The sequence below is a fragment of the Macrotis lagotis genome, chromosome 3 (assembly GCF_037893015.1).
Source record: "Macrotis lagotis isolate mMagLag1 chromosome 3, bilby.v1.9.chrom.fasta, whole genome shotgun sequence".
Taxonomy (NCBI): Eukaryota; Metazoa; Chordata; class Mammalia; order Peramelemorphia; family Peramelidae; genus Macrotis; species Macrotis lagotis.
Genome location: NC_133660.1, coordinates 129,044,487 through 129,066,114, shown reverse-complemented (window position 1 = coordinate 129,066,114; position 21,628 = coordinate 129,044,487). Strand labels below are relative to the sequence as shown.

Below are 21,628 nucleotides of genomic sequence, written 5' to 3'. Positions count from 1 at the left end.
AGGTGTGTTGGAGTCTTTATTTTACTTAAAGACTTTGTTTTTTGAGCTCTGAGGAGCAGAATGAAGATGGAGGTCCTCAAGACTTTTTTTTTTTTGCTAGAGAGAGCACATCACAGGGTCTTGTAAGCAAATCTCTCAAGTGTGTCTAACCTAGTTTCCTTTTAAACTCACATCTTTCTGGAGACCCTGCTTAATTCCCTCCCTTTGTAGGGCTCTTCCCCCAATATCTGAGGCTTATCAGGACAGTTCACTTACCAGGCAAAACATGCATTTTGTAGAGTAGCTTAAGTTTTTCTGTAAGGTCACCATGACAGGCTGCACCTAAAAAAAGCAAACGTGGCCATCAGTCACTGAAATCACAAGCTTTCCTTTGTTACTGTTCACTTGTTCAATCATTTCCAATTCTCTAGGACCCCATTTGAGTTTTCTTGATAAAGATACTGTAGTGGTTTGTAATTCCTTCTCTGGTTCATTTGACAGATGAGGAAATTGAGGCAAACAGGGTGCAGTAATTTGCCTAGGGTCACACAGCTACTAAGTACCTAAGGTTAGATTTGAGCACAGATCTTCCTGACTCTAAGCTGGCACTCTAACCTATGCCATCTAGCTGCCCTAGAGTCCTCCTGCCCAGCATATCACCACCACCACCATCATCACAATATTTTGTATTTATATAGTGCCTACTATGTGATAGGTGCTTCATGAATATTCTCATTTAATCTTCACAACAACACTAGGAGACAGATGCTATTACTATTCCCACTTTACAGGTGAAGTGACTTGTCTGAGGTCTCACAGCTAGGAAGTTTATGAGGCAGGGTTTGAATTCAGGTTTTCCAAATTCCTAAAGCCTAATTGCATCTGTTTCATGAACTATTCTATATTCCATGAAGGCACCTTCATGGAACATGGCTGAGGGAAATTTTAATTGGAAATGACTTTCTACTGGGAAATGAATCTCAATTACATTTGATACTTTCTTAAAAAAACCCAAACCTCCAAATAACAAAAAGGGACTTATTTCTCTCCCAATTCACTATCAAATTTACATTATTCTTCTCCAAAATAATTATTCACTTGCAGCACAATCTGATTCTAGACATGTAGTTGGTAGAGATAAAATGGTATAATTACTGTGATTTCCATAACATTTTCAAATCATATCATGTGTGGGGCAATTAGGTGGTACAGTGGATAGAGTACCAACCCTGAAATCAGGAGGACCTGAGTTCAAATTCACCTCAGACCCTTGATACTTACAAGCTACATGACTCTGGATAAGTCACTTAATCCCGACTGCCTTACAAAATAAATAAAAAATAAATAAAATCACATATAAGGTCAGAATGTGACAACTAAATCCCATATTTTTCTTTAAGAGGGAACTACTGTCAAATTAGGTTTTCTATGCCCCATCCTTGAAAAATCGACTAAAAGAAAGGACTTAAATTTCACCTTTTTAGTTTTAGCCTATGTTGCAATTTATTAGATCTATTTGAATCTTAATTCTATTATGCATTGGATTGTCTGTGATCCACAAAAAACAGGCTTTTGTCTTCAAGTTGTTGAAGAAAACATTCACTAGAACAGTTTCAAGGACAGAGTCCTTTCATGTGATACTACAATTTCCCTTCAGGCTGACAGACACTTTCTGGGTTATTTATTCTTTTAGCTGTAAAGCCACAGCATTACAAATCTCTTTCCCCATTTTATCCACAAGTATCATGGGAAATTTTGTCTCTGATTTTCCTTTGTCTATCAACCCAATAACCACTGAAAAAAGAAAATGTATTTACTTGATGTTACTTTCTTGGTAAATCCATGCTGGCTCCTCCCGATCATAGCTTTTTTTTCTTAAAGGTTTCACAATTTAATAATTCATTACACATTTATGCTAGAGATAAAATGGTATAATTACTGTGATTTCCATAATCCACCTACCTATCTGGAGTTAATTTACCCATCTCTAAGTCATCTCACAAGATTGTTGTCTAAAAGAGCTGTCCAAGATGATAGATAAGGATTTTGCCCAAACCTGTCTGCAAGCACGCCTGAATCTTGGAACATAATCTGGCTATTCTTAGAGAGCTAATCTCATTTAAAAGGACAATGTACCCTTTGAGTATATTCTTACTTGTTGTGGGAACAATTACTTTAAAGAAGATTGTTCAGTATTTTTGTCTTGTTCTTTTGGGTAGAAAAGATAGAAACAAAATAGGAATTGTGTAGTTCTTTGTCATCTGTTAACCTATTACTGTCTTTGCCATGCAAAGAAACTATATTTTTCTCCTTCAAAATAGGCTATGAGAGTTTTTGTTCTCTTTAGCATTTTCCAAAAGCTCGTTTTTAAAGGGTTTTAGCCTTTCTGACACTATTTTTACTAATTTTAGCCACCTTTTAAAATCTGTCCTGGCGTCTTTAGTATTTATTTTGCACATAGATTTGTGGATCATATAACAACAGAACAAATTAGTTACACATAGAAATAGAAATGCTGCAATGGGCGTGGAGACCCTGTAGGTGGATTATGTCTCTATTCTTTTCTTTTTTTTTTTTAGGTTTTTTGTAAGGCAAACGGGGTTAAGTGCCTTGTCCAAGGCCACACATGTCTCTATTCTTTAAAGCTGCCCTTCCTAGGTAATGAAAGATTCTGTACTCATGGAACTAATGACTACTCAGGTTACCCCAAATCATGTCATAATTTATCCATACTTAGTCCAGAGACAAATTCTCGGAAGTTGATCAGAGAGTCTCCATTTTCATCCAATAACTGGAATAATCGAGAAGCCAGCACATCAGAGTGAGTCCCACAGGCCCATGGAAAGAGTAGGGCAAACATCCCTTTGAACTGCTCAAAGTCAATACGGTATTGTTCCAGGTAAGGCAGGCTGGGGTCATGGCGGTCCAGAGCATTGCTGTTTCCACCCCAATAGCAGCTGGTGAGATGTTCTGCCTTGTAGGAAGTGAGGTGGGAGAGAAGAGAATTATACAGAGATCATAACTGCATTGCCATTCCCATCAGTATGGCAATTTTGTAAACCTGTGATTTTATTGCAAACCACAGAGGGATGGAAGGAGATGGAGGGGGTTCATTATTTCCTTTCCTGTCTATTTTGTTTTTCGGGTCTATCTTTTCACTCCAGGCCATCATGGCTGTGTATATGTAATGAGTGATCTAGAGCAATTTAGGTTGGAAGAAAAAGAAAAATGAAGGAAAGAAAAATGATATTTGTTACTTTTAATTTAATATCCATTTGAAGATATGCCCTGAAAATGATAACTTTATAAGTTTTAATAGAGTTCAATTATTATTATTAATAATTGTTTTTAAAATGTAGAAACTGAGGATGAGTGTTTAAATGACTTGCTCATAACACACACACACACACACAACACACACAACACACACACGCACACACACACACACACACACACACACACACACACACACACACACAATGTTTGAATCCAAATCTCAGATCTATGTCTAGTACTCATTAAAAAAAAATCCTGAATATTTTTAATCCTCCAACCTTATGTAACTGCATGTGGTCTTGGTAGAATTTAGTTACAGTCACTACCTAAAGGTATTAGAGATCTAATCTTATAAAAAAACTTGTACTGAATGTGACTTATTAGAAATATTGTTCAGTTATTTCAGTCATATTCAATTTTTTGTAATCCCATTTGGGGATTTCTTGACAAAGATTTGGAGTGACTTTTCCATTTTCTTCACCAGCTCATTTGACTAATGAGGATACTGAGGCAATATGTTTTTTTTTTTTAGGTTTTTGCAAGGCAAATGGGGTTAAGTTGCTTGCCCAAGGCCACACAGCTAGGTAATTATTAAGTATCTGAGGCTGATTTGAACTCAGGTACTCCTGACTCCAGGGCTGGTGCTCTATCCACTGTGCCACCTAGCTGCCCCCTGAGGCAATATTGAATGTCTTTAGGCTTTACTTTATTCATCTATTAAGAAGTTGTAACTAGACAATCACTAAAAACTCTTTGAACTTGAAATCCATTGATAATCTTTTTTTTTATTATAGGAAATAGTAGAGTCTGAGTTTTCCATCTTCCATTTTGTTCTTGCTCAGTAAAGAAATAAAAAAAAAGATGTTTTAGTCCTTGCCTTAATATTAACTGCCACTACCAAACTTGTATCTTCTATGTGCAAAGCACTGGAACAAAAGCTATTTTTGATTTAACTGAATTTGCATATCAGGACCTGTATAGGCAAAGAGGTTTAGATCTGCAAAGAAGGCCATCTAATCCAACCTCTTCACTTTTCAGGTAATGAAAATGTGGGAAACTGTGGGGCAATGATTTTCCCAAGGTCACAAAGCAGTAATATCAGAACACACAAGTATTATTCTTTGACAGCAAACTCCAATGACCCTTTCAAAATATCCTGCTATTCTGTTGGGCAGACTTCTAGCATGGTAGGTTCACTCCTTTCTTTTAATTAATGATCAAGATTAGTGAGGAATAAATTATCAAATACAAAGGATAGAAATTTAATCAAGCAGGCATTTCCTTCTCTAATGCAACATTCTTATATATTTATATAATTGCATTTTATTTTTCATTAAAAGCTTTACTTAGGAAAATGTATTGATAATAACTTCATTCCAAATTTAAATTTCATTTTGACTACTCAAAGTTCTGTAGGTTAATGCTTCCTTCTTTTATTAACCCTAAACTCAATTAAGGGTACTTTGTGTAATGAAAGAAAACAGGGGATATATCAAATTCATCTAGTTAGAAGTATGATTCCTTTTTTTTGTCTTAAACTTTTACTTTCTCAGTGATGTCTTAGTCTTGTGTGGTTAGCTTTATTGAGTCATTACTTCTACCTCTATCAACAGGGATTACTCCATTTGCTATTGCTATTATTTTATCCTTAGAAGGTACTGCTACAGCTAGAACATTCAGCCAACAAATTTGAATTCATTTGAATTGTTTTTTTCCTTGCATGTTCATGAATTTTACTTGTTGCTTACTTTGAAAAGAGCATATAGTTCTTCCAGCTCATCGATTGTAAATGATGTTTCGGTCACTATTGTCCGCACCTTTGAAAAATGGAAGAAAAAGGTTTAGAGGCAGGGAAAGTTTACTGGACTGTGCTTTGAATGATCCCAAATTCTTTGCTGTCACAAAAGCCCATCTTTGTAATATTTTCCCAGAGAAGAAAATACAAATGCAAGTCAGGAAGAATTAGTACTGTAGGGGATCCAAAGAGCACATGAATGTTAAAGCTATTAAGTAAGGATGACTTGTGCAAAAGAAAGGGCACATGAGATGTCTTACATGAATGAGTAGGAAAGGAGGAGGTGGACTGGTCATGCAGTAACAGGATGGATAAGAGATGGAGATCCAAAGTGATAGACTGGAAAAGAATCAGAGGAAGGCTTTGCATATAAGGGGATAGATAGTTTTAAACTTACAAAAAGACATGGATGAGAATGAGAAAGGATCACAGGATCATAAACAAAAGTTCAAGGGGATCTTCCATATAATACAAACCCCTCATAGGTAGGGCAGTGAATAGACTACTAGATCTGGAGTCAGGAAGACCTGGGTTGAAATCCAGCCTTAGACACTGATTAGCCATGTGACATTGAGTAAGTCACTTAACCTCATTTGCCTCAGTTTCCTCATCTGTCAAATGAGCTGGAGAAGGAAATGACAAACCACTCTAATATCTTTACCAAGAAAATCCAAACTGAGGACACAGTCAGACACAACTGAAATGACTGAACAATTTTTTTTCTAGGTTTTTTCAAGGCAAATGGGGTTAAGTGGCTTGCCCAAGGCTACACAGCTAGGTAATTATTAAGTGTCTGAGACTGGATTTAAGCCCAGGTACTCCTGACTCCAGGGCTGGTGCTTTATCCACTATGCCACCTAGCCACCCCAGAACAATTTTTTTTTTCAATTGAAGTTCCAGAGAGGTTAAGTGAATCATCCAGTGATAGAGGCAAAGTTTACACCCATTTCTTCTGGCCTCTGTCTAATCCTGTTCCTATTATACCAAGTCCATCAAAGTATAGGATAGGACAGAATTCAGGGGCCAGGAAAAGGAATTTAGATGGAGAGTAAGAAATGTTTGATAAAGGACTTACCACATTACGCTTAGTAGTGTCTTCAAGAGTCTGGATGACTTTTAGCCTTTGTTTAAATCTCATTTGTTCGATCAAGTCAGCTCGGATAGTTCCAAATTTCTGGAAAGGAAAACCCAATATTTTGTATAGAACTTGTCATTCTCCAGAAAAATTAATGAAGTAATCCTTATGGCAGCTCAAAGCTCAGCTGAAGTGCCTTATTCCAGGAAGTTTATCCTGACCTCATCTATCTCAGGGAACCCTTATTTATGATCATGTTCTTCTTCTTTTCCCCAGAATGTAAGCCTTGAAGGCAATGAGTATTTTTGATATTGCTAGTGCTTAATGAACTCTTTGACAAACAACAACAATAACAGCTAGCATTAATATAGTAATTTAAGATTTACAATGTTATTTAAAAAGATCAACTCATTCTATGTTTGAAATAAATTAATTCCCATTTACAGCTCAGGAAATTGAGGCAGATAGAGGTCAAATGTTCTATCCCCTGTGTTACTTGGGTTGGAGTTTGACTAATTTCAGAAATAGGATGACGTGAGCATTCCAAGATTTGTTCATACTTTTAAAATTACTATCTAATAATGATTAGAAGTTCTGTGGAACTTATTTGATCTTACTTTCCTAGTGGAGGGAGGGAGGGGAAGGGAGAAGGCATAGGAATAGTTATAGAAATGAAATAGCTAAAGGCAATATACCCCATAGTTTAAACTTAAGTGGTACAATAGATGGAGCACCAAGCCAGGAGTCAGGAAGATCTAAATTCAAATCCAGTCTCAGACACAAGTTGTGTGACTGACTGAGCAAGTCACTTAACCCTGTTTGTCTCAGTTTCCTCATCTGAAAAATGAACTGGACAAGGAAATGGGAAACCACTCAAGAAAACCTCAAATGGAGTCATGAATAGGTGGACACAATTGAAACAACTGAACAACAAAAAAAAGCTTCATGAGGGCTGTGTTGCCTAGCACAATTCTTTCACACACTAGTTGATAAATGTTTGTTTAATGTCCAAGCAGCCTTCAAGTTTTAGGGGAACCAAAAGGAAGGACCAAGAAATAGAATCAAGTACTCTTTGATACAGTTATCATAGGTCTGACGAAGAAGAGCACAAACATTTCCTGGTTTTAGAAAATGAAGAAAAGCATGCTGAGGTTGGAAAATATTAGCTGGTGGTGACAGTAAACTCCTTCCCTCCATCCCCCTCTCCAGGTCAGGAGGAAGCAATCCAAAGTTCTCATTCTTCTGAGCAGCACCAAGCCTTTCCATTGGAGGACAAAGCTCCAAGCTTCTGCCAGTGAGAGTTCCAACCCTGGAGTGGCTTCTTGCCAAGGAATGAACAGGGCTTCCTTGTACCCAAAGGAAAAATCATTTACACAAAATCTGACTTTATTTTTGCAAACTCTTGAGATTTCTCACCCACACCCTTCTGTGCTATTGAAAATTAAATGTTTCTTAATAGTATGTAACAAGACCTTTACTTGTTTTGCCGTGTACAAGTCTCTTATTTTTGCAAAGCAAAAAATAGCTCATTTATTTCTATAATATCTTACTAAAAAACCCAGCAACCCACAAAATGCTTCAAACCAGCCAATCACATGGAGAAGAGCTGTTTCTGAAGAGGGTATGATGTGGCTAGATGGGGAAGAACAAGATTCTTTCAAAAGAGGAGCTGTCTTGGCACAGAGGAAGAGAATTTCTAAGGTTAATTAGATATTGATGGAGGTGGTTAAACAAAGTTCTGTATAAGTAGTTCTCTTCTGAAGTTTTTATCTGATCACATCTACTACACAGAATCAGCTCAGATGAGATTGAAATGTCAGATGTATCTTATTTACAGCTGTATACCCAGAAGGCAGCACCTTTATGATACATTTGGGGGTAGGGTAGGTTTCTTTTTGTGTTAGCTGAAGAGAAGGGGAAAAAAAGAAGTCTAAGAGATATTTTTGGCCAGGATCAGAAACATCAGCTGACTCAAGAATTTTTTTGTTTTTGTTTTTGCAAGGCAATATGGTTAAGTGACTTGCCAAGGTCACACAGCTAGGTAATTATTAAGTGTCTGAGGCTGGATTTGAACTCAGGTCCTCCTGACTCCAGGGCTGGTGCTCTATCTCTGTCAACTAGCTGCTCCCGACTCAAGAATTTTTAAATGATTTAAAAATTATATTGGATAATTTTACTATAATTTCATCTGTGAAAATGCTCATTAAACGTAAACAATTACAAGCAAATATAATTTTTACTTTGAAATAAATATTTTAATCCTATTACCACTAATTTTTTTTGCCTTATAGGATAAAAAAAAGTACATTTGATGTAGGTTTGTCCCCTGCGATATTAATTTCTGGTTCTTCTAGGTTAATAGACCCATGAAATGAAAAAAATAGTTGGTAGGTCTCTGATATAGACCCATATGTGGTAATGATAAAGGACACATACTCAGAGCCAGTGTTAAGAGGTGCCCATTTTTGGCCTGGGGTGATGAAGAGCAAACAATGTTCCTTCCATTTAGAAGTTCCTATAAGTATTCTGGTGATTCTCAACTTGCATCTTGATATTTGAGAATGATTTCTTAAAGGAAAAATCAAGAGGAATGACATAATTTTCCTTTTGGAGGAACTTTGATATACTAACATGCTAAAAATAGAGTGAACAAATTAGCTCACTGGATCCAAGAGCCAACATTTCACAGGATTCACAAACCAGATGATGCAAATGCCCAGAGATTATCCTTTGTTTCAGGACATCCAGAAATTCAATTTTTAGTGAAAGGAAATAATGTAATGTTTAAAAGCATTTTTTAAGTTAAAAATGAAAGACATTCCTAAATTGGCCCCTCCTTTAAATTACTCATTCTTACTGAGAAGTTACAAAGTATATGAAAATACTATTATAAAGTATAATGAAAAATTAAAGTTAACTGAATTAAATGTCTAGACGGTGTTTGGAGTCTGCAACTATACAACCCTGGAAGATTCATCTTTCTGAGTTCAAATCTGGTCTCATACATTTACTAGTTGTGTGACCCTAGGCAGTTAACTTAACTCTACTTGCCTCAGTTTCTTCATTTGTAAAATGATCTGAACAAGGAAATGGCAAACCTCAGCATCTTTTCCAAGAAAACCCAAATGGGGACACAGAGTCAGACAGGATCGAAACGACTCAATGACAACAAAGTGTCTGAGTATCTGGATCTCAACATTTTCATGTAGAGATTTTGTGAATCATTGTTGTTATCATTCTTTGTTCTGGAAGAAGATTATGACATCAAGTAAAAGTTATGACATGCATATTATTTGTTTTCTTTTTCTTTTTTTTAGGTTTTTTTTTTTTCAAGGCAGTGGGGTTAAGTGGCTTGCCCAAGGCTACACAGCTAGGTAATTATTAAATGTCTGAGGCCAGATTTGAACTCAGGTACTCCTGACTCCAGGGCCGGTGCTCTATCCACTGTGCCACCTAGATGCCCCAGACATGCATATTATTTGAATTAAAGTGAGGGCTGTCGTGCAATTCTCACTAGTTCTTCATGGGGATAAAACCACAGAATCACTGGTCAGATACATTTATGCTTGAAACTATGACAGTATCTGATTGTTTTTGAACCTACTCTGGTTCAAAGCCTTAGGGTTAGTTTTTGTAAAATGAAGGGGTTGGATTAAGGGTCTTTTTGCATTGAAATCACTGATCCTATACTTTGTCTTTACCATGTCAATATCTTGAGATTTCTTTCTATCCTCTGCCTTCATTTTTTCCCATTTGCTAACTGTGGTGATCTAGCTGACAAATTTTCTTAATAGCAAGTAGTCCTGGGATGCTACTTAATAATAAACATGAAGACTTTATTTCTTCCCATTAGCACCTACTAATTTCATAGTTTTCCATTGTACAATTTTTATTTCTGAGGTTATGCAGTGACGAACTCATAAAAGGCACAGGAGGAGAGAGAAGAAATTGGTTCTTTTAACTGGTATTAAAATATAAAAAGGTCCCATGGCTCAAATTTAATTAACCAGTTCATCTTTATAAAGACACACACTTCATGGACCAGCCTCAAGTTTCTTTCTCTGAGTTTCTACAGCACTTGGATAATGGGTTGTAGAGAGTTTGATTTGCATAATATTATTACATGACTAGCTCAGTGACTTCTCTCATAATTAAGAGGCTTCCCTGGGTCAAAGAGCAACTTTTTAAAGTGCATTATTTCCTTTAATGCTAGCTACAGCAGAAAGGATAGCATGAAATTTGAAATCAGCAACCTGGGTTTCAATTCCAGGCCTGAGTTTCTTTTTTTTTTTTTGTTTTTAAGGTTTTTGCAAGGCAAACAAGGTTAAGTGGCTTGCCCAAGGCCACACAGCTAGGTAATTATTAAGTGTCTGAGACCACATTTGAACTCAGGGCTGGTGCTTTATCCACTATACCACCTAGCCGCCCCCTACTGACTCTTAAGAGCCTTTTTCAGTTCTAAACCTTCAAATGTTATTAAAAATTAAGGCTCATTCACATCTTAGTCTAAAATACTTTAGTTTTTTTTTAAATTTAACTTTTGGTTGCTTTGGTAGTCAGGGATGGAGCAGCTAAGGAAGGAGGGAAATTTCATCCCAACAAATCCCATGTTGGGGGACCTTAGGAGTTTAGGAAGATTCTTCCTTTCAGTTTGGTTCTCCTTGAGCTAGAAGAAGGGAATTTTCTACCCACTACCTACCCACTCATCCATCCATCCATCCATCCATCCCCATCCACTCAACTATCTATCTTCAACCCCAAACTCAATTCTGAGCTTCAGTCCAACTTCACCAATTGCCCATTAGACATTTCAAACATTCCAGAGACAACTCAAACTCACCATGTCCAAAATGATTCATCATCTTCTTTCCCAAACCCTTCCCTTTTTTTGCCTTTCTCAAAGTATCAAAGGTACTCCCATCATTTCACACTCCTACCTCACTTTGGCATTATTCCCAACTTTTTCTCAACCCCAACTTTTTATATATTGCAAAATTCTGCTGTTTTTTTTCTGCCACCCACATCACTTGAATAGGACCCTTCTTTCTACTCATACAGCTCCCACCCTAGCTAGATCAGCTCTTCGTCACCTCTTACCCAGATTATTTCAGCCTAATTTGGTCTCCCTGACTCAATTCTCTACCAGTATTCTAGTACATTTTGCCATTGCTGACAAAAGGGATTTTCTTTAAACTCTTGTCTAACCATGTCACTTGCCTACTCATTCAATACTAATAACTGCCCACTGATTCTAGAGTAAAATAGAAACTCTTGTTTAGCCTTCAAAACCCAGCTTCAACTTCTTGACTCACAGGACACTTTTCAATCCAGTCAAACTCTTGTTGATCACCATGCAACATCCTTTTTGGTTAAGCTTAGTATCCAGTGAACTAAGAAGAATTAGTTTTATCTTCTAGAGTCTAAAGAATTTTTTTTTTTTTTTTGTTTTAGCAAGGCAAATGGGGTTAAATAGCTTGCCCAAGGCCACACAGCTAGGTAATTTTTAAGTGTCTGAGGTCAGATTTGAACTCAGGTACTTCTGACTCCAGTGCTGGTGCTCTATCCACTGCGCCACCTAGCTGCCCCTAATGATTAGGATTTAATACAAATCTTTTAGATACTGATAGCTTAACTACAGGAGAATGGTGGATGAAATCAATTGTTGAATTGCTATGGAAGTGTAAAGAGAGCACTTAAAAAAAGCAACAATCCTATAACAGATGCTATTTCCTTGGGCTCAATTTTAGCTGAAGAAGAGCTGTTCCAGATGTTTAGGATCTCCCATTGGAGAATCAGCAGGCAGACATTTAATGGAAACCCATTCTTTGATCTTTCCAGTCTCCATGGTCTTTCCTAGATGCTGACTACAGATAGCTGTTGGTCTGTCTACTGTCAGAGAGCAAAGAGTGGTTTTACTTTTTGATCCATAATTGTGAATGGATTTAAAGATATAAATATGAGATATGTATAATAATTTAATTATCATGTTTTGAGTATACCTAGGCATCAGTGGTATGTTCACACTTCAGATAAAAAGGATCATTTTAAAATATCCTTGTGCTACTTGAAAACAATCTCCAGCAAGGATTTTGTATTCACCAAAAAGAACTTTCCGTTTTTAGATGCAAGTAAACATTTCTGTCTCAATTATTTCCACCCCCAGTCCTCCTAATCATCACCAACAATTACAAAGCAATGAATTGGAATGTAGGCAATCTCAAACTGAAGAATCTAGCAGCATCTAAAGATAGAAGGAAAAGATGTGCTCTAAAGGATCCTTTCTCAAATCTTAACTATTTATTTGTCAAGGGCGTAACACATCCTTCAGTCAGATATCTGGAAATGAGGGTAGCCAGTGCTCCAAGAATGAGTGGCATTCTCCTCCCTGACCTTGTCATTTGCTTATTCACTCATAGACTTAAGTTATAAGGAACCTTGGGGGTCATCTAGTACAATATTCACCTCTTCCCCTCTTTTAAACTGTATGAGACACATAGTAGTGCTTAATAAACTTATGTTGACTTGATTTATAAATTAGAAAACTGAGGCTCCAAGAATAAAGTTACTTGGGTGCTAAGAGGCAGAGATGAGGTTCAAATCCAGACCCTCTGATTGTGAAATCAGATATCATTCCACTATAACCCACTGTCTCCCAGTCTTAGAGTTCAGGACCATTTTTTTAAGACCTGGGGCAATTTCAGGTCAGAAAACTTATGGGAGGTCAGAGCAGTTTTTAGGCTTTCTCAGAGACTTTAGGTTTACTCCAGAATAGACTCAAGGAGTAATTAAAAGGGGACCCTGACTTTAACAAGACCACAGCTCATTCTAGCAAAAATTCTATGCCTTTGGGGTTGGCCTGAGAAAATAAGTTGATTTAACAGGATCATTCCAAATTGGGGGAGAATCTCAGAAGAATCTCTTCAGGTCTGATTTATTCTGACTACTTTGGGTCAGTGGTTCACCCTTGGGCTCCAGTGCTTCAGGAATGCCCAATTAAAATTTTATAAAAGGCCAAATCTCACCATGGCTCATCATCTACCCCATGGTAGTCCCTGTCTTGTCTGTTGTCCTGAATTCCTGTTCCCTATTACAGTAAGCATGTCATCTCCTTCCTCTTAATAAATTGCTAGTGATCATAGAGAGTGACCTCATTAGACTGGTGATGACATTGTCTAGGCTCACAATAAGTCTCTTGCTATCCAGTGTGACAGGATGCAGATCCTCCCAAGGCTAGCTCAAGCTTCCTGGGTTAACAATGGTCTTGAGTAATGCACATGAAAGCCGTTTCCTATCTCTAGTTGATTCCAGAGTTTCCAACATTTGGCAAATGGCACCTACCTCATAGGAAGTTCTGATGAGCCTGAAGATATCCACCTCTGGGTAAGGTTCCACATCGTCACTGAGCAGAGAATGAAGGTGAGGGATGGGAGGCAGGGTACTATCTTTATTGGTCACACTGTCTAAGTACCTGAGGCCAGAAACCAAACAGAGATTGTAAGAAGACCCAGGAATCTGCTGGCACACACTATATGGATATAGTAAATATAAATATATATATATATGTATATATATGTATATGTATATACTGTAAAACCGCTCATTGCACCAAGAACAACAAATCTCCTGAAATGTATTTGAAAAGAGATCCTCTCACAAGGGTAGAAGCAAATGTTAGTTTGAGGCTCAATTCAATTAAAAATTGAAAATCATATGCAAAAAATGGAGAAAGAAGATCTAGAAAAGACTATACATAGCTAGGGTTCCAAGCACTACTTGGGCAAAGTCAGTTTAGTACATTGTCTGTTTTGTTCAGGAATACACTAAACAATGAGAATACAAAAAATAGAAACAAAGAAGTCCTGCCCTTAGTCAATAAACAAGCATTTATTGAGGGTTTATTGGGTGCCAGATACTATTGATAAAAAGGATAAAAGCAGAATCACAGAATTTTAGGGTTGCTAAGAGACCTCAGTGATTCCCCCACCTAATCCATACAACAACAACAACAACAACAAAATGCCTAAATACAACACAGTCAATAATTGGTCATCCTACCTCTGCTTAAAAACCTCCTATGCACCTGAGGTGTAACTGATTACCTTTTGAGCCAACCCAGGCCACTGGACAGCTCTCATGATCGGGACATTTTTCCTGATATCACTACTAAATTTATCTTTCCCCCAACTTTCCTCCATTGTCCCTGGTTCTTCCTTTGGAAGTCAAAGAACAGGTCTGATTCATCTTCCATATGATGGTCTTATCAAATACTTGAAGACCATTATCATGTCCCCTCAAAGTCTTTTTTCCTCTAGGACAAACAACCAGTTTTTTAAACTATTTTTTGGGCAAGGTGATGGGGGTTAAGTTACTTGCCCAAGGTCATATAGCTACATAATTATTAAGTGCCTGAGGCTAGATTTGGATTCCGGTCCTCCTGATTCCAGAACCCATGCTCTATCTGCTTCATCACCTATATGCTAATTTTCTTATCAGATTCATAAGGACTCAAAAACCTCACTCACCCTCCTAGTTGCCTTCCTCTGGATGTTCTCTATCTAGTTTTTCAGTTTCAATTCTAAACTGTGATGTTCAAGCTGAACATAATTAATTGTCCTCATTCAAGTGCTCCCATTCAAATCAAGGGGAGTAGAGAGAGATTATTACCTCCTTAATTCCTGGAACCTCTATTTTTACTAAGCTTCTTTGCATGCATCATCGTACTCTGAGTCATGGGAAGTTTATAGCCCTCTAAACTCCCCAGATATAATTCATAAAACCCCCCAAAATCATATCTATGTTTAATATGGAGATATGTTTGACATGATTGTACATATATATAATTTATATCAAATTTCTTTCTGTCTTAAGGAGAGGGGTGGGAAGGAAGGAAGAAAATTTTGGAATTCAAAATCTTTTAAAATTTTTTTTATTTTTTTCCAATTAAGATAGTTTTCAACATTCATTTTGAGTTCCACATTTTTCTATCTCCTCCTCTCCCTATGATAGTGAGTAATCTGATAAAGATTATACATGTATAATCATGTTAAACATATTTCTACATAAGTAATAATATGAAAGAAGAAACAGAACAAAATGAAAAAACCATGAGAAAGAAAAAAACATAAAACAAAATTTTAAAAAGTGTAAATACTATGCTTTAGTCTGTATTCAAATTCTATAGTTCTTTCTCTGATAATGTGGATGGCATTTTCCATTACAAGCATTTTGGAATTATGTTTGCTGAGAAGAACTAAGTCCATCATAGTTGATCATCAAACAATGTTGCTGTTAATGTGTACAAGGTTCTCCTGGTTCTATTCACCTCATTCAGCATTAGTTCATGTAAATATTTCCAGCTTTTTCTGAAATCCACTGTGGAACAATAGTTGAAATTCAAATCTTACAAAAATGAATGATGAAAATTATCTTTTCATGTAACTGAAAAAAATCCTATTAAGACCAAAAGAACCCCCAACTGTTATCTAATCATAGTCCCTATCTTTTACCTGTAAAGTGAATTTTTGAATTCAAGTTTTAGATTTTTATTCCTATTGAATTCCATCTTAGTAGATTCAGTCTTGGATGCTAGCCCAGTGGATTAGCAAACTACTGCTTTTGAGCTAAAAATATTTTTTTCATTTAAAAATACAACAAAAATTTATTTACAAATGTCAAAACCATTTTTAAGTCACTAGCCAAAATTAGCTCTCATTTGCTGATCTGTTCTGGATTTTAATTCTGTCAGCTAATGTGTTAATAATATCTGCCAAGCTCTGCACTATAGGTAAATTTGATAAGGATGCCTTCTATGACTTAACCATATCTAGGGATAAAAATGTTAAACAAAAAGGGGCTTGCTCTCAAGGAGCTTACATTTTAGCAATGGAATTCAACATGGACATGGATATGTAAATTCTGAGTATATACAGAGTTATACAAAGGGGAGAGAGAGTGCTAAAAATTGGGGGACTTAGGAGGTGGCACCTCAGCTGTGCTTTAAAGATCAGGATTCTAAAAGGGAGAAGTAAGAAGGGAGTGCATTCTAGGCCCAAGTGGGTGACCACTTGAACAAAGACCTTGAGGAGATAAATGGAATCCTATAATATCTGGGGTCACAGGACAGTTAAGAATAGAACAAAATGTGAAAAAATGAAATGAGACTGGAAATAAGTACCTCCCCAAAACAGTCATGGCTTCCCCATCATCTTTGCAGTTCAGAAGCTTATCCACATTGGCATCCAGAACAGCCAATGCCAGTTGGAAGATCACTTTGATTCCTTCATAGAAGAAACAGTCCACGACCACAACTGCACTTTCAAAAGGCATCACACTAAGAAATAGTGTGAGAAACCAAGATAGGGAGATGGTGGAGATGACCCCCAAATCTTGCATGCAATCATACAGCTGGGGAACGTAGTCTCGGGCTAGTTCCTCAAAAACACCCTGGTCCACAAGTGCTCCTATAACAGGTTAGCAGAGAAAGGTGAAATTAGTCAAATAGGCACACTTCCACTTTAATGAACCCATTCAAATGGCTTTAATTTAGTGATTTGACCAAGCAATGCAATTTCTCTGCTACACAGAATATCTCTGAATTCTTCCTTTTCCTAAGTCCCTTTCAACTAGATTGGCAGACAGGTTTTCTTATCCTTTCAACTCTGCCTTCTAGTTTAGTTGATCAATGAACTTATTTTAATTAGTTTTGACTGCATCTCTTCCTCCTCTGGGGACATCCATGTCTTTTTCTCCCCATTGTAAAAAAGATTCTGCTATGCTAAAAATTGTTTAAAAAAATGAGGTTGGACAAATGCATGATGCCAAGCACCAAAACCAATGATTAATAATAAATAAATCTTGCCAGGTCAATCCTACCCTTAGTTGGATGGTCAGCCTACTGAGCTCATCTATCAGTACACATTCCAAGCTTAAGTATTAGCAGACACACAGTAAAGTGGATCCAGATTAGACTAGGAGAGTGGTAAGGGAGTATCTTTACAAAGTTTTTCCTAAAACCTCTTAGTAGCTAGTAGGCTCTCCTCACCCCTCTAATTACTTTGTATTTATTTTGAACTTAGCTTAGCATGCATTGTTTCTAGCTCCTTCAGGGAAGCAGATAGATACATGCTAGATATTTAATAAATGCATAGTGAATAAATGAACAAAATGAGGCTCTCATTCTGCTCCTTGATACAAAGTTCATCTTCCAGACACCAATTATTTTTTAGTGATGTTTATGGTTTCAAGTCATGGAATATCATCATCTCAAAAGAATTAAGTTGACAGATGACCCAAATGGCAATGGAAAGACGAGACAATCACAAGTAGAGTGAATTACTTTATCACAAATGGTTTGTGCACAAAGAAATATCAGGGGTGAAAGAAGCATTTATTAAGCAACACTGTGCAAAGGTATTATTTCATATGTACTTTAAGATATTATCTCATAATTAACTTTGAAAGACTTATGAATGATGAACCTACAAACAAAAGGATCTATGATGAAAGTTATCAAAAGACAACCGATGGTCTCAGAGAACAAATCAACAAGCACTTTTTGTTTTGCTTTTCTTTTTTGGTCACAGCTAATGAGGGAATCTGTTTTGCTTAACTATTCATATTTGTAATAGGATTTTGTTTTTCTTGCCTTTTCATTGGGTAGAAGAAGGGAAGGTGGGAGGAAGAGAATTTGGAACTAAAAATTAAATTGAATTAAAAAATTACAAATATCTTAGTTGATCTTCATCACAAATCTTGGAGATGGATGCTATTATTCCCATTTTGTAGTTGAGAAAACTAAGGCAGACAGAAGTTATGTGACTTGCCCAGAGTCACAAAGGTAATTAAATATCTGAGGCAGAATTTAGGCCCCTTACCCTTGGGTATATATATATATATATATATATATATATACATATATGTATATATATACATACAAGCATACATATATACATATATCTTTATAAATATATATGTATACTATATAACCCTAGATGCATAAAGAACATCACCAAAGACACTAATATCTGGAGAAGGTGGCCCAGATTTGTAGGAAATATAATGGACAGTCCATTGTGTCCTACTGGTATATATTAAGAGGACTAAATTATGGTCTCCAGCATGAGTGAATTCACAATAGAGGGTTTATGGAAAAAAGTCTTGTATAAGACTCAAACAGGAGGATAAAGGATGAATGGATTAGGGATCTATATTAGGAAGAATGACTTATGAATGAGATTAAAGATTCATGAAAAATCAGTATTCTTTTGGCTAAGCATAGTAAAGATGTAAGGTCAATCAGCTGACTTGTTATTCCATTAGTATTGAATAGTTGATAACAAGGGCAGCTAGATAGTGAAATGGATAGAGTTCTGGGTCTGGAGTCAGGAAGACTCATCTACCTAAGTTCAAATCTGGCCTCAGACACATAAATTGTGTGAGCCCGGGCAAGACACTAAACCTTTTTTTGCCTCTGTTTCCTTATCTGTCAAATGACTTGGAAAAGAAAATAGCAAACTACTTTGGCATCTCTGCCAAGAAAACCCCAAATGGAGCCATGAGGATTTGGATATGATTGAATAAAACAACAAGAAGTTGCTTTTCCAAGTTGAAAAATATTTTGGCAAAATTTCAAGATCAACTTGTTTAAATCTATAGAGAGAAGCTATTTAGTCATCGGGGTGGGGATGGGGGGTCAGAGTAGCAATGATGCCAGATCCTAGAGAGTCTTGAATACCAGAGAAAAGAGTTTGAGGTTTCTTTATAGAACAGGTGCAATGAGAAAGAAGTGAGATGTAGAGTTGGAGTCCCAGGCTCAAAACCTCATTCTTCCAGTTACTAATTGTGGTAACTTGGGCTATATAATTTTCATCTCTGGAACACAGTCTCCTCCTCTGTACAATGAGGAGATTCAACTAAACATCCTATGATTTCTTTCAGTTGTAAATCCAGAGACAATTCTATAAAAGTTGGTCCCAATCTTTGGCTTGATCAGAAGCTTTTACAACATCCTGAACAATGTTTGTATCAGTCAGGAGAGAAGATTGAAAAAAGAGCAAAAAGAGGTTGTGGAAATATTTGTTAAAGTGCTTGCTATTGGGCAGCTCTGTGGTGCAGGGGACAAAGCAGTGGCCCTGGAGTCAGGGGGACTCAAGTTTAAGTCCAGCTTTGCAAAAAGTAAAATAAATAAATAAATAAAGGAAAGATAAAGTGTTTGCTATTAATTGATTTCTTAAAATCACCTTGTACAGTTGATTTATTATTATTTTTCAATTAAACAACCCACATACATTTTCTTTCTCTGCTCATTCTTAGTCTATTCTGAAATTTGTTGCCCTTACTGGTTCTTCACAGTCCTCTGGTAAAAATACCATTTTTAAAATTCTAGTTCTATTTTTATTCTGCTGTAGCTCCTAGAAGGATGGACCTTTCCATCAGACTTCTTTTTTTTAAGGGTTTTTTTTTTTGCAAGGCAATGGGATTAAGTGGCTTGCTGAAGGAGCTAGGTAATTATTAAGTGTCTGAGGACAGATTTGAACTCAGGTCTTCCTGACTTCAGGGCCGGGGCTCTATCCACTGTGCCACCTAGCCGCCCCTCCATAAGACTTCTTAAAAAGAAATTACTTTCTTAAATAAAGAGACTTAGTTTTGAAATCACATGAGACTTTTTGCATGTAACTTGGGTTCATCTGGATATGGTTACTACTGGTACTTTCTTATTTTAACTAATATATTTGCTAACTGGGTCTTAAGTTCAGTTGTTTGCATTGCTAGAGGCTTCAAAGACTGTCAAAATCTTTTCAATTTTGAAGTCCTATGATATTGTCCCAGTCTAATTTTGGCTTTGATCACTTCACCTCACATCACAACAATCACATTATTTTTTAGACTCAAGTCAGCAGACATTCCATTTTTTTTGTGATTTCCTTAGTAAATTGTGATTGGGAATATGGTGTCATGTTGGGTCCATGAAGGACACTTCTCTTAGAAAACATCGTCTGGGGACCAAAAAGGCCAAATTCAAAGTCCACTCACACATACCAACAACTCTGGTGTTGTAGTAGTCAGGAAGCATCCTTTCACACAAAGCTACCAGCAGCCAGAAGGCTTCTTCCTCTTTTGCATATAAAAGCAGAACTGAGGTTACAATGTTCATTGCCTAGAGAAATGAATGAAAAAAAAAAGATGAAAGGGATGACTTTTTTGGGAAGGGGGTTGGTGGTAGAATTGAGGTGGAGAGAGTAAGATCAGCAAATTTAGAACTAGTATTTCATTGGATTCAAAAGACAAGTGGGTACTTTCCAGGCACTATATTCCCATCATATTTATTTGGCCTGGCTACTTGTAGCAAACTACCAAAATACAACCACCTCCAATCAGTGCTTTCTCCCAAAGATAAGCAGCCAAAGTCTTTTTCCTTGGTGGGGTGGTTCAGTATAAGATAAGCCAGTATGATTATAAGACAACTGTCCAATGAAGCCAGTCTTTCCTTTTCCTCTTCCCTGTCACTGTAGTTTCCATTACCCAGACCCAGGGTCAAAAATTCTATAGAGGGTATTATTTTATATGAAATGTAGTAACTAAGGAAAGCAAAAAGATAATTGGAAATAAGAACATTCCTTAGTCACACTATCCGTCATTGCTTCATCTGACTGGATAAAGTAAACAGCTTAAAATGTTTCCCAAGCAACCCCTCACTTATTGGAAAGAGTTCAGACCAACTTGCAGGTGTTAGAGATACAGGTGTGGGTTGGTGGGTTTTTATTTATTTATTTTTTTGGTTTGGAAAAGAGAGGCTTTAGGGAAGGATATGACAGCAGGTCATCATGTGTTTTAGGAGTAATTGGATTAACCTTATTTTGCTTGGTCCCCAACAGCAGAACTAGGAGCTATGAAACTGAAGGACATTTAGTTTGGATAACAGTAAGCAGTCTGCCCCTTTCATAAGGGTCTTCAAGCAAAGGCTTGTTGATGAGACTTATTCAGGATACTGTAAGAGCAGAGCTTTAACTAGGACAGAGCAAGAGGAGCTTTATGCTTAATTTAGAGTGAAATGAATGACAGCAATTTTAGAAACAAAGGAACTTGACACCTAATTTGGCAAGAGGAACTACTGAAAATAGAAATCTCCTATCTCTCCCCACCAGGTGGTTTTTGTCCCAAGGTTATAAAGTCTCTCTCCAGAGTCTATCCTTCCACAACACCAAAAGTTTGTTTTTAAAAGTTGATTTTTGGGCACATTTTGTAGTCCTTGTGTAGGCTCTAGAAAGTCTAGCTATAGCTCTGTGGTAAAAAGAAATTTTGACTGGACTTTGGTGTCTCTGTTTCAATCCCAGGCTCTGCAAATCTTACTTCTAAATTAAATTTAAAAAATTACATCTTTGTTTTCACTAATATCTAAAATGTAGTGTTGCCTTCTTTATGAATATAGGCAAACAAATACAAGAAGGTTATCTGTATTGCTAAAGGAATTCATGATATGAACAAAAGGTAAACAACCTGTTTTC

General features: G+C 36.7%; 1 protein-coding gene across 1 annotated transcript in view; it reads right to left on the bottom strand.

Moving 5' to 3' along the window:
• TBC1D9 (TBC1 domain family member 9) overlaps positions 1-21,628 on the bottom strand; it is a 130,510-nt gene that overhangs the window by 10,697 nt on the left and 98,185 nt on the right. Inside the window, exons 11-17 of the mRNA XM_074229257.1 lie at positions 20,163-20,280; positions 16,300-16,585; positions 13,464-13,593; positions 6,126-6,224; positions 5,004-5,072; positions 2,713-2,953; positions 256-321 (exon numbers count right to left, since the gene is read on the bottom strand). Coding sequence (XP_074085358.1) covers positions 256-321; positions 2,713-2,953; positions 5,004-5,072; positions 6,126-6,224; positions 13,464-13,593; positions 16,300-16,585; positions 20,163-20,280 — 1,009 coding nt within the window. The remainder of the gene's footprint in view (positions 1-255; positions 322-2,712; positions 2,954-5,003; positions 5,073-6,125; positions 6,225-13,463; positions 13,594-16,299; positions 16,586-20,162; positions 20,281-21,628) is intronic.